General features: G+C 36.2%; 1 protein-coding gene across 2 annotated transcripts in view; it reads right to left on the bottom strand.

The window, feature by feature from the left end:
* LOC106468365 (sodium/potassium/calcium exchanger 2-like) overlaps window positions 1–13,975 on the bottom strand; it is a 28,192-nt gene extending 14,217 nt beyond the window's left edge. For both annotated transcript variants that reach the window (XM_022396710.1, XM_022396712.1), the window contains exons 1-3: window positions 13,828–13,975; window positions 11,752–12,741; window positions 2,249–2,351 (exon numbers count right to left, since the gene is read on the bottom strand). In XM_022396710.1, the coding sequence (XP_022252418.1) occupies window positions 2,249–2,351; window positions 11,752–12,564 (916 nt within the window). In that variant the 5' untranslated portion in view covers window positions 12,565–12,741; window positions 13,828–13,975. The remainder of the gene's footprint in view (window positions 1–2,248; window positions 2,352–11,751; window positions 12,742–13,827) is intronic.
* Window positions 13,976–14,388: the final 413 nt, after the last annotated feature.

The following is a 14,388-nucleotide window of genomic DNA, read 5'->3' as shown; positions in this document are numbered from 1 at the left end:
CAACGAATAGTGGGATTAACCGTCACTTATAACGCCCCAACGGCTGAAAGGGCGAGCATGTTTGGTGGGACGGGGATTCGAACCCGCTTAACCACCTGGCGGCCATGCCGTATTGCTGTTCGGTAGTTATCGGTGTCGCATTTAATCTCCATTCAAATGAAAAACAAGAAGGGGTGGGGGAGGGTATATCAACTAGATTTTTCTCAGTGGAAAAAAATGAATGCATTAATTTTATACAGGCTATACTTTCAAAAAATATAGTAATAAAAATAATTACGATTATATTAATTACGCGTGCAATATCCCACAATGCTTTTCTCTGTCGTCTGCGTTTTTTACTTATTTGTTTTGTTTGTAATTATGCACAAAGCTACACAATGGGCTATCTGTACTCTGTCCACCACGGGTATCGAAACCCGGATTCTAGCGTTGTAATTCCGCAGACATACCGCTGTGCCACTACTGGGGGGCTTCTTTACTTAAGCCTTTCTTTTTGTCAACGTTTCTTAAAAATTCAATTAATGGCAAACAGTACAAGGAGAAAATATTTACAGTTTCAAAAAATATCGAATTGAGTTCTTCGTGTAGGAGGGTAGATCGCCATCTGGAGGCTATTAAGTCGCTGTGTACATAATTGTTAATTTTATTAGACAAGCCTGAATGTGTTAAAGCACATTAAATCCAAAGATAATTTTAAAAAGGAATATTAATATAGTGTGTTAATTTGATTAGTGGATAGAAAAATGACTCTATTTATTTACAGAAATTACTACTGCAGTTTAAGTTTGTATATTGTTAATCTGAAAGCCACACAGTGAGATATGCATGTTTCCACCGCGATATTTAGCGCTAAAAGCTTGTAAGTTTACCGCTAAGCCACCGAGGGCTTCAGTTTAAGTTATGGTTCATTTTTCTGCTCCTAATTTAATTAGTGCAAGTTATCTTTATGAATGGTTAATTAATAAGTTCTTATACAAAAACTTTGGTACGTATACTTTATGCCTAGATTTAAAAAAAAACAAAAAAAAAAGCCTAAGGCTTAAGTTTCTTCAAGTTCTAAATATAAATGCATTTTTATTGTTAGGCTTAGCTCTATAGGTTAGGCGTCACCGGTACGCTGAGCTGAGTTCTCTGAAAGTTTTCATAGACGAAAATCACGGTGAAGTAGGCCTAAAATAGTAAGATATTAATGTTGAAATTTAGCAATTTTAAGATCACTATAGATGCAGTTTGTCATTATCTGTAAATTTCGTTAAAAATAAAAGATCAAAATTCAAGGAAAGAATCTAAAGCATGGAATTATAAACGTTATTTACAAGCGTATATATGCCACTAAAAATGCGCAGGATAAGCAGTGTACTCTTAAGGTAATTTTGTTAGTTTATCCATCCGAACAACAACAAAGGTAAATTAAAGTAACAACTTTTATATAGTGATCGAATTGTTGTGTTTAATATTAAGACTTGTTTTGTTGTGTGGCCTAGTGGTTAGCGTGCCGAACTACATGTAAAACCGAGGCTACACGGTTGATGTAAAATCACGTACTGCATTTTGTAGCGTGAGTGCGTTATAAGAGTGAGAGTTAAAAAGCTAACAAACTTGTTTCATAATTCATTTACGCTAAGCTCGATTTAACGTGACGTTTTTTTTCTGATAAATTAATAACCTTTGTCTAGGACTGTTTTTTAGATGCATCAAAATATTGAGTATCAATCAAGGCTGGCTGGTAAAAAAATAGGAACAAGTTTTTATTTCGTATTTTGTTTTCAATTTAGGCGTCTTAATTTAAAATATTATTTTATTCCTTTCCAAGATCAAGATATTAAGAAATGAACGAAAATACATTTATTAAATGGTTAATATCAAGGAAATAATATTAATAATACTACAATTAATATTAAGGAAATAACTAAACAGAACCTTAGACGAACGTACACTAAATAAATAGGGTTATCAACCGCCCTGTATTTCCAGTATTTGCCCTCTTAAAGGACGGTTAAAGCCCTCTATTTTTTAGACTTTTTTCATAAACTAAACATTAAAATATAATATAATACGTTCTCTGTCGAGAAGCTCTTAAAAAGTGCGAAGCAAGTAAAACAATATGCTATTAGCGTCATCTGTATTTATTTTAAGAATGTGACAATTCTACTACGGTCGCAGCTACATTCATTCAATGCGTTTATAAAATAAGTAATTAATTATATATAGCATATTTCAGAAGAAGGCACGCCCTCTCAACTCTTACCTTCATGTAAGGGGTCGATGGAGTGGATCATTAGTTGCAGCACCCCTTGTCGGAACTTTGAGCCTGCATGTAGTATAGGAGCACTCATTCTCCGCTTGATGCGCTATGGAAGAAAGAGCGATAGGCTTTTAATCACCTACGTCTCAAGACATCCAATAACCGAATAGAATTGTTATTGTTGCGTACTAGACGTGGATATATTACTCAACAGTTCTTATGTTATTGTTGCCTGCTATACTTCGATACATTACTCAACAGTTCTTATGTTATTGTTGCCTACTAGATTTGAATATATTACTCAACAGTTATTGTTGCCTACTAGATTTGGATATATTACTCAACAATTATTGTTGCCTACTAGATTTGGATATATTACTCGACAGTTCTTATGTTATTGTTGCCCACTAGACTTGGATATATTACTCAACAGTTCTTATGTTATTGTTGCCTACTAGATTTGAATATATTACTCAACAGTTCTTATGTTATTGTTGCCTACTAGATTTGAATATATAACTCAAAAGTTCTTATGTTATTGTTGCCTGCTAGACTTGGATATATTACTCAACAGTTCTTACGTTGTTGTTGCCTACTAGATTTGGATATATTACTCAATAGTTCTTATGTTATTGTTGCCTACTAGATTTGGATGTATTACTCAACAGTTCTTGTGTTATTGTTGCCTACTAGATTTGGATATATTACTCAACAGTTCCTAGTTGATATCCTTAACAAAGTCAAATTGATGTGTGTTGTTTTTTACCTTTTTGTTTCTGGAAATTAGTTTTACAGAATGTAAATACACTGTTCCGTTACGTAAGAATATTGTCAGATACATCGTAACCAAGTAACACAAGGACGATAAGGGTACATTGTTTGCATGATAGCAGTCTGGTGTAGTGTCTTAAGGTTATTTGTTTGTGTAATTAGTAGTCTGGTGTAGTATATGTTATTTGACATGGTTCCAGAGATCCCAACACAGATTGATTCCAGCCAAACATCTAAACCCGAGTTTTTGTCAAACAACCGGAACTATGACACATGGTTGATTAAATGATTTAAACATTTTCCAGACCTTGAGCTGATAAATTGAAAGATACACGGATCGCGAAAGGGCGTTGGAGTTTTCAACCCGAACGACACCTTATGCACATATGGGCTAAACGGCTAGGTCATAGACTCCTAATTTTGAAGAACTGACCACCTATGACCACAACACGAACGCCGAATTCTCGATCCTTACCCCGCCACGGTAACTTCTAGGTCACTTCAAGCTAGCGACGTCGAGATAAAGCCGTGTTTCTGGGTGGAGTGCATAAGATCAAACACGTCACTCGATTTGCCATAGTTCTGTGGGAAGGTAAAAAAATAAATTAGTGTATTTTAACATTAAAGAGTGACTAAAGACGAATGTGGGCCTGGTGTGAGTTATGCACTCTCCACTGTAGGGTTGTGGGTATGATATAAGAGTGACTAAAGACGAATGTGGGCCTGGTGTGAGTTATGCACTCTCCACTGTAGGGTTGTGGGTATGATATAAGAGTGACTAAAGACGAATGTGGTCCTGGTGTGAGTTATGCACTCTCCACTGTAGGGTTGTGGGTATGATATAAGAGTGATGATTACATACACTGTTCGGTAGGACAAGATTAGCTCAAGCATTGGTAGAGGGCGCTGATTTCCTTTGAATAACTTTACGTGAAGAATTCTGAAACAAACAAATAAAAGACGAATGTGTCCCGGATGTTATGAAAATTTAGGTCAGATAGATGTTGAGTTTTAAAATTAAGTTTGCTCTTTATTTTTTTAATTTAATTTTGTTCCAACGTGGGTAAACAATAAATGATTTAACATAATCTAGAGTAAATTATAATAAGGAAGTTAAAACCGTCGTTATCTGACGAATCAGAGCATATTGCTAGATTTTAGAAGACAGGGTTCTTGATTACTGTGCCAAAGAAATTTGTAAATTTAACGAAACTAGATGAGTTGAAGCTTTTCAATTCATCCATTTAGCGAAATATCTACCAAGTCTTCAGCCATCTTATTAGCCCTAGTATGTGTTTTCCCGTCCCTTGTGACGGGATTTGAACCTGCGACCTTCAGATTTCGACCTAACCGCCAAGGTAAAAAAAAAAAAAAGTTAAAGCAAAACTGTTTACACGATTGGTATCTTGAAGCAGCTATAGTCAACATTGACCGTTGAGTCTTCATTTGGCTTTATATTCAGTATCTGATCCCCACCCCCATCTATACATAGCTTGCCTTTGATGTCTTGAATTGATTGAATAAAACTACAGGAGACTGATATATTCTGAATTTTATATGAGAAACAAAAACCAACATTATCGACTTTATTTCTTACTGTTCAGATTGAAACACAGAATTCGCGACTTAATTATAGTTCTATTATTCACTATTCAAATCAAAAGTGGTTCTAAGCCATTGAAAGTAAAACAGAACAAAAGTTTTAATTTTGTGTTTTAATATTTTTATACGGTTGGGAATATTTGGAAAATCGTTATTATCAGATGAGTTGTATACAGTTAAGACTTACTTGATATGGTTGTTAGTATCGATTTGTCATTAGCTTGTCGTGACGTATGTAGGCTAAGTTTAATGTCACAACTACCAATACAGGAATGAACAGTAACACACATATCGACACGCAATCATTTAAATCTACCCTTTCTCGGGTTATATTATATAAAGTACCACACTGACTGTCAACATTCTTATCAGGGTTGACAGTAACGGTACAAATACCACACTGATTGTCAACATAGTTATCAGGGTTAACAGTAATGGCACAAATACCACACTGACTGTCAACGTACTTATCAGAGTTAACAGTAACGACACAAATACCACACTGACTATCAACGTTCTTATCAGGGTTAACAGTAACGACACAAATACCACACTGACTGTCAACATTCTTATCAGAGTTGACAGTAACGGTACAAATACCACACTGACTGTCAACATTCTTATCAGGGTTAACAGTAATGGCACAAATACCACACTGACTATGTTGATACTGTTAACTCTGATAACTATATCTTTAGCATATTTGATACAATACATTTAGCGTATTTAGTATCTTAGCATCGTTAATACAACAAATTTAGTATCTTTAGCATATTTGATACAATACATTTAGCGTATTTAGTATCGTTAATACAACAAATTTAGTATCTTTAGCATATTTGATACAACAGATTTAGTATCTTTAGCATATTTGATACAACAGATTTAGTATCATTAATACAAAGATATCCTGTGTAATTCATTCCTTTGGTTTGTGCTTCATTTATCGTCTTTCAATGTGCATGTTTTGAAATGAACTCTGATAACTATGTTGACAGTCAGTGTGGTATTTGTGTCGCTACTGTTGTATTTATGTCGCTAAATTTGTTGTATTAACGATGCTAAGATACTAAATACGCTAAATGTATTGTATCAAATATGCTAAAGATACTAAATCTGTTGTATCAAAGACGCTAAATTTGTTGTATTAACGATGCTAAGATACTAAATACGCTAAATGTATTGTATCAAATATGCTAAAGATACTAAATCTGTTGTATTAAAGGTACTAAGAATACTAAATATATTGTATTTCATGGACCTTTTCTTGTTGGGATTAAGTGCAATAAACAAAGTTATTTAATCTGAATATCCTTCCCCAACCAATCGGACACTTGACGAAAGTGCGCATGTCCGTTGTTGACTTGCAATACACATTTCTAATGTTAGACTGATTCAGTGACCGTACAGATGAATTTCCACATAGATAACAGCGTGTTGCGTTGCTTGTATTTTCATTTGGACTGAGCGTTGCCTAGAAACTAGTGTGCCCGACCTGTGAAGCTAATGATTTAAGCTTCGCGTCCTGTTGCCACAAAAGCGCGCTCCGTATTTCGGGATGATGGTGTCTATAAGTTTGTTTGTTCGTTTGTTGTAAAACACAAAGCTACACAATGGGCTATTTGTGCTCTGCCCATTACAAGTATCGAAACCAATTGTTAGCGTTTGAAACCCACTGACTTACCTATGAACCACTGGGGGAGTTGGAGGGGGGGAGAAAGCGTGTCTATAAGAGTGACGGTTTGTGGCGGGTGCTGTTGACTGGCTACCTTTTTTCTAGTCAGTCAGTTCAAAATTAAGAACCGGATATGCGTAGATAGCCCTTCTGAACCTTTTTTTTTTTTGCGAAAATTCTAAACAAACAATTTCTTTATTGGGATTCGCCATGTATAAAAATTATTCCGTATATATTGATGACGTGAGCAATATTGATGACGTGAGCAGGAAAGTCACGTTTCACTGTATAATTTATATTTTGTGTAAATATCCGAGTACGTTACGTGAATACTTAAAACACGCAATCTATACATAACTTGATAAAAAAAAAGACTTCTAAACACACTGAACAAACAGTTAAACTCTATTGTTTAAAACACGCCGTTTCTTTTCGTATCCAATGAAACGTTACGCATATTCGAAAACCACGCGACACTGTCAATATGATTAGTTGGTCAACTTAAAAATACCGTTGAAAATGATTTCTTCTTCAGAATACGAAAATAAGTAAGAAAGTACATATCAGTGACGTAACCAAGTGATTCTGTAGTGGCCGTCACGCGTTTACGGCATTATTGTGTATACTAACAATTAATGAAGACTTGAACAATATTATTTCGCGAATGTGTGTATGTGTGAGTTGCTACGTAAACATATTATTAAACTCATCTCATTATAATAGCTTGAAAGTATATATATCACAAATATATTAAGCGTCAACCCTAATCGGGTTTTGTGTATTAATCTAAAACTCCAACATCTGTATCAAATGAAATGACACAAACCTCTATTTTATCCCTAAAGTCTATGTGAATTGTAAACCCGTAGACGGTATCATTAGGTTATATAGTTTGTTTGTAATTATGCACAAAGCTACACAATGGGCTATCTGTGCCCTGCCCATCACGGGTATCGAAACCCGGTTTCTAGCGTTGTAAATCCGTAGACATACTGCTGTGCCACTGGGGGGCTATTATACACTTTAAGTTTAATTGATATGTCATCAATTGGTTTACGCTACAAAATATAAAACTCATATTTTTACAAAGTAAATTACCCTGCTCAAATGCAACTATAAAGTTAAAAAAAAAAGACTTAAAAACTAATTTCTTAAATAAAGTATTTTTTTATACAAAACAACATGAAATCATTAATATGGAGCCAAACTTTAGTAAATATGAGCACTAACATAACATCAACTTAAAATAAAACAATTACTCTATGTTAGGTTTAACAGGTTCTATAAAAAAAAAGTATTTAATTCAACACCACGTCATTACAACATTGATAATAAATGTCTTAACCTTCCAATCTTCATTCCATCAATTGAAAACATGAACATAAACTATCATTGTGTTAGTTTGTTTGTAATTATGCACAAAGCTACACAATGCACTATCTGTGCTCTGCCCAACACGGGTATCGAAACCCGGTTTCTAGCGTTGTAAGTCTGTAGACATACCGCTGTGCCACTGGGGGGCAAATAGTTATGGTAGCACCAGATATGGGCAACTAGGAACTGTTATTCTTCGGCATATCTTAAACATCCTTTCTTTTCGAGATTTCCTGCACTTTATTAAACCTTGTAAGTATGTACCATCTAATAAAAGCAATAACTTAATCTTGTATTTGTTACCAATCTACCTTGGCAACAAACGGTGTAGTTTGTTAAATCAATAGTGGTACTGACGTATGTACCGAACTATAAGTAGGTCGTTTCAACCTACTGTCCAGGTTAACTTTGTGTATCAGTGTAAAAAGAATTGTTGTAGTGGTACAACAGTGTATGTCGTAACAAGGTTAATGTTATTAGTTTATTTGTTTTTGATATCCTTCCGAGCTATAAAAAAGTAGTTCTTGTAGCTTGAGGTCAGCCCTCAAAGGCAACTGAAACTCTTGACGTAGTAGAACGTTAGCATATGTACAAAACGTTTAAAAAAAAGTAAAAACTGAGGAAACAAAAATAATGCAGATAAAAAAATTGCAAAAGGAGAACAATAAATGATGTTGACGTAAAGGAATAAATAAATATAAATAGAACACAAGAATATAACATAGTGATTTTAATAACACATAACATATCGCTTCCGAAGATAAAAAGGGAAACATCCCTTATCCAGAATAAAAGAAATTTGGTTGTTGTTAAGCGCAAAGCTGCGCAATGAGCTATCTGCGCTCTGCCCACCGCGGGTATTGAAACATGGTTTCTAGCATCGTGAGCTTGCAGACTTACCGTTGAACCACCGGGGAGGGGGAGATTAATAAATAGTGTTCAAAGAAAGAGTTTGGTTTGATTTGAATTTCGCGCAAAGCTACACGAGGGCTATCTGTGCTAGCCGTCCCTAATTTAGCAGTGAAAGACTAGAGGGAAGGCAGCTAGTCATCACCACCCACGCCAACTCTTGGGTTACTCTTTTTACCAACAAATAGTGTGATTGACCGTCAAATTACAATTCCTCCGCGGCTGAAAGGGCGAACGTGTTTGATGGGATTGCGAGTCGAGCGCCCTGACCACCTGGCAATGCCATGCCCATCAAATAAAGGTGAAAAACGACACCTTCATTAATTGAGGGAAAGAAGTCATAGAGAAGGCTTATTAGTAAAAGTAAGAAGATAAATAGTAATATAAACGTAAGCACAAATATGCAAATATACGTGTATTATATATGCATATGTAAACGCGCTACCTCACTAACTATCTACTTAAAATACTGTTGTTTTCAGTGTTTTAAGCGTACGTATCATTGCCTCTCACAGGTGAGGACAAATCGAATTGTTGAATGTGTATATATAAAATGGATCATATTTCTCGTGAAAGCATTAAACTGAGACTTTTTATTTGTTGCTTTGTTTGTGCATGTAATTATTTTAGGCCCGATTATCCAGGAATTAGGTCACGTGCCTATTTCGTTGGTAAAAAAGAAAAAAACAACAACAAAAAACAGGCGTTAGAATTTTGTGATTTCGTAAATGTATGAACTGACGTCATCAACAATAGAGATTTCCGAGATTAGGTTTAGAGATTAATCGTTAAACGGTTGGCTTATGAGAAAATACCTTGAAAGTAATTCACGTTTTAATGGAAAGCGGAGTATTAACAGTTTAATTTAAATAATTACATACATTTCTGTGAGAGAATCACTGTTCTCCTTCCTAAGCATATGTTGGTTCCAACATGGCGGGTTTCGTGAAAAACTCCACCAAGTGATTGAATGTGCAAGCTGTCGATGATTAAATTAACAAAAAAAAGTACTGAATTTTTCCTCATCTTTTTTTTTTCTACCAGAGACCACTGGATATAATAATATTTTTTTGTAGAGAATAATGGTGAAAGATTTTTGTATTTGTGGCAAATCTACAAATTTTGATAACCAGCCAACAGCAACCTACCCACTCCCCATCAGTGGTAAGGGATTGACTTTTACTCTGGTAACGCACCTACAACTTAAACTGGAGGAATATTTTGTGGTATTACAAACGGATTCGAACCCGTCACCCAGAGAATTCTGGAAAAAATTAAAATCACTTACAACAGAAAAAAACAACAATAAGTTATTTCAACACATTAAATACAACTGCCAAAACAGACTTCGACAAAGAAACCTGCTTGCTGACTGTTATACCAACTCATTCATGCTAGTTCTAAAGTCCAGAGCTCTACCACAGGGCTGGCCCACGCCTGAATGATTTTGGATGTATGTAAGCTTGGGGTAGGTGATATTGGATGTATGTATGCTTGGGGTAGTCGATATTGGATGTATGCATGCTTGGAGAAGATATTGAGTGTATCTATGCTTGAGATAGGTGATATTGGGTGTATTTATGCTTGGTACAGGTGATATTGGGTGTATCTATGCTTGAGATAGGGTGTATTTATGCTTGGTACAGGTGATATTGGGTGTATCTATGCTTGAGATAGGATGTATTTATGCTTGGTACAAGTGATATTGGATGAATCTATGCTTAGGATGAGTGTAATTGGCTGTATGTATGCTTGGGATGAGTGTTGTTGGCTGTATGTATGCTTGGGGTAGGTGTTGTTGGCTGTATGTATGCTTGGGGTAGGTGTTGTTGACTGTATGTATGCTTGGGGTAGGTGATGTTGTATGTGTGTATACTTGAGATAGGTGTTGTTGGCTGTATGTATACTTGGGATAGGTGATGTTGAATGTGTGCATGCTTGGGGTGTATGATGTTGGATGTATGTATGCTTGGGATGGGTGGTGGTGGACATGTGTATGCTTGGGATGGATGTTATTGGATGTATGTATGCTTGGGATAGGTGATACTGGATGTATGTATGCTTGGGGTAGGTGATATTGGATGTGTGTACTGGGGTAGGTGATGTTGGATGTATGTATGCTTGGGATAGGTGATACTGGATGTATGTATGCTTGGGGTAGGTGATATTGGATGTGTGTACTGGGGTAGGTGATGTTGGATGTATGTATGTTTGGTACAGGTGATGTTGGATGTATCTATGCTTGGGGTAGGTGATGCTGGATGTATGTATGTTTGGTACAGGTGATGTTGGATGGATGTATGTTTGGTACAGGTGATATTGGATGTATGTATGCTTGGGGTAGGTGATGTTGGATGTATGTATGTTTGGTACAGGTGATATTGGATGTATGTATGTTTGGTACAGGTGTTGTTGGATGTATGTATGCTTGGGGTAGGTGTTGTTGGATGTATGTATGTTTGGTACAGGTGATATTGGATGTATGTATGTTTGGTACAGGTGATGTTGGATGTATGTATGTTTGGTACAGGTGATGTTGGATGTATGTATGCTTGGGGTAGGTGATGTTGGATGTATGTATGTTTGGTACAGGTGATATTGGATGTATGTATGTTTGGTACAGGTGATATTGGATGTATGTATGTTTGGTACAGGTGATATTGGATGTATGTATGTTTGGTACAGGTGATGTTGGATGTGTGTACTGGGGTAGGTGATAGCGAATATATGTTTGTAGTACATTGTAATAAGCATTTTGAAGATTTTTAAGTACTCCTTACAGAAGGTACTATTAGATTTTAAAGCAATTTATTTAATATGTAAGGAGAGGAATTTAGATCATTTGAACTTTAGAATACCACTTGTTTAAGCATTTTCTCTTTTGTGAGCTATTAGTGGTAGTGACAACAAACTGTTGTTTCTATTGGTCTATATAATTCAATATAATGTTGTGACAACCAACTATTGTATCTATGGATCTATATAACTCAATATAATATTGTGTCAACAAACTCAAATATACCTAAGAAGTTACGTAGAATAATTCCTTTCTAAGTAACATTGCCCTAGCTATGAATTCATTGTTCGTGACCCGTAGCCATTAAAACGTTTCCTACACGATCAGTGTGCCAGCTACAATTCAACTACTCGATCACACAATAGTATAAGTACTTACATTCTGCATGATGTGGTCTGCACTACCAACTTTCTTCATTTTGTTTCTGTTCATCACTTTTTTAACGAACCTTTCTATTTGTTCGTTGAATTTCATGAACGTGACATAGCAAGCGTAGGAGAGTATCAGAATCACTGCTTCGTACCAGTATATGATGTTGTCCTGGAAACAGATTATCAGGATAATGAGGATGACGGAGTAGAAGCTGACGTCTCGGAACAGGGGCCACCAAGTAAGCTGTAGGACGGATTTGCTGAAGATGGCGCACATCGAGATGACAAAGAGGATATTGAATACTGCAGACCCGACGATTGTTCCGATTCCAACATCGTCAAATGAAATGAAAGCACCTATAACGCTGGTGAAGAGCTCTGGAGCACTGCCTCCCGCGGCCATAAACGTTGCCCCTGCAACATCCTCCGAAATCTTGAGCTTTTCGGTTATCACATCTAGAGCCGGAATGAAAAACTCATCACAAACGATAGCCAGGGCGACGAACATGTAGAGTAGACCAATCACGTGGAATATGACAGCGCCATGTTTTCTTTGTGTTTCAGTGAAGAAGTCTGGCGGGAACTGGGGTGGTGGTTTGGTGTCATTTGGACTACCTTCGACTGTACTCAGTGTCATTCTTGAATGGTAACCAAAGCGATAAGTGTCCTTCATTATTTTAGGGTCTAGCTTGGTTTTTCTGTGACTACAACCACCAGGGGAAGGCTGTGTGAACGACAACAATCCTACTACAAAAATTCCTACAGCAAACACTGCAATCGGGTTCCTCCATCGCTTGCGAATAACGTTTCTCGAAGCCATGTTGATTCTCAGTTAAGTACAGGAAAATGTTCGGATAATAATATGCTAAACGAGATAGTAGTATCTTTCCGTCTTCGTCACGTAATTAGAGAGTGAACGTCCGCTTAGTTAGTCTTTAAATCACGCAAAATCTCGTTTATTCTGTTATTTTTGAACTTCTGGGTTCTTCAATCCAATCTGCATAGTCAACAACATAAAAAAACTGTTAAACTAAAAACCAAGACTCGGTGAGGCTGATAACTACATGTGTATTCAGAAACTGTTTAACTAAAACCAAGATTCAGTGAAGCTGATAACTACATGTGTATTCAGAAACTGTTTAACTAAAACCAAGACTCGGTGAGGCTGATAACTACATGTGTATTCAGAAACTGTTAAACTAAAAACCAAGACTCGGTGAGGCTGATAACTACATGCGTATTCAGAAACTGTTTAACTTAAACCAAGACTCTGTGAGGCTGATAACTACATGTGTATTCAGAAACTGTTTAAGTAAAACCAAGACTCGGTGATGCTGATAACTACATGAGTATTCAGAAACTGTTAAACTAAAAACCGAGATTCAGTGAGGCTGATAACTACATGAGTATTCAGAAACTGTTAAACTAAAAACCGAGATTCAGTAAGGCTGATAACTACATGAGTATTCAGAAACTGTTAAACTAAAAACCGAGATTCAGTAAGGCTGATAACTACATGCGTATTCGACTTTACTGCAAGTGAGAAGAGCAGGCTTCCTTATATTCACCTACTCTAGAAGAGTAAGACAGATTACTTTCTTTAGGGACACGTGCAGGGTAGGGAAGGAGGATTAGATAAACTTGGTTATAGTTAGTGTTTTCGCAAGTCTAAATTTGGAGGCTAGACGTGTTATGACAAACAACATCCCTCAATATGTTTTTTATTCGAAGAGAGAGGATCACGTAAAATTTTCCAGAACTATTTTCAACATATTCTCCACATACTTTTAGATATGTATTGGTATTTATATAAAATTTACTTTGCTTTTTCATCTTGTTAATGTGTAACAGTTTCAATTTACATATCTTTCATATTAGAATGTTTCAAGTTTTTGACGGGGATGTACCGTTATTGGTGCTTAAGTTTAGCTTAAGTTCAAACAGGTTTAAATCAGCATATTCTCGAAACAGGCATCAACCAGGAAACCCGTCCAGTATAGTTAAGTCTGGATATATATATATATATATGCCTTTTTTTCTGTCTGAAAAACAACTAATTCCGTAACCTCACTAATTAACCTACCTCGTTCTGTTGACGACATTTTCCATTCGATTATCGACATCTCCCACTTGACGAAATCAAAACGGTTACAATGACGATCAACGATACGGAATGAGGAAGGTAGAACTGAACGAACCTAATTTCTACACGACTTTTTAACTGTTCTCTGCATCGGTGGTGAGACAAGTTGAGTTTTCACCGAAGACGTCAGTTATCACTGAATATGAGCGCCCTCTATTGGAACTAAAGTGTCGGTGGTGACTGCAAACCGATCAATAACTTCGGCCGACTGAAAAGGCTTTCGTGCGTGTCCGGAGAAATGGCGAGTTTTTACTGAAGGTACAAAGACACAAAAAGAAGACAAACCTTTTTCGAATAGTTGAGAGAATGGAGAAATAAAAATACGGCTTCAGTTACAAGCCTTACGCTTCACTAATGAGAAACCATCTTTCTAACGAAAATCATCGACAAACTGGCTTCAGCCAGACTTGCACTATTGATCTGTTTCGAAACTCGCGCCGAATTGAGAACGTGCATAATACTAAAATAAAAGTTGCTAGAAATGATTCTAGAATAGATATT

The sequence above is a fragment of the Limulus polyphemus genome, unplaced genomic scaffold (genome assembly GCF_000517525.1).
Source record: "Limulus polyphemus unplaced genomic scaffold, Limulus_polyphemus-2.1.2 Scaffold2981, whole genome shotgun sequence".
In the NCBI taxonomy this organism is placed as follows: Eukaryota; Metazoa; Arthropoda; class Merostomata; order Xiphosura; family Limulidae; genus Limulus; species Limulus polyphemus.
This window is presented reverse-complemented; position numbering and strand designations above follow the sequence as displayed.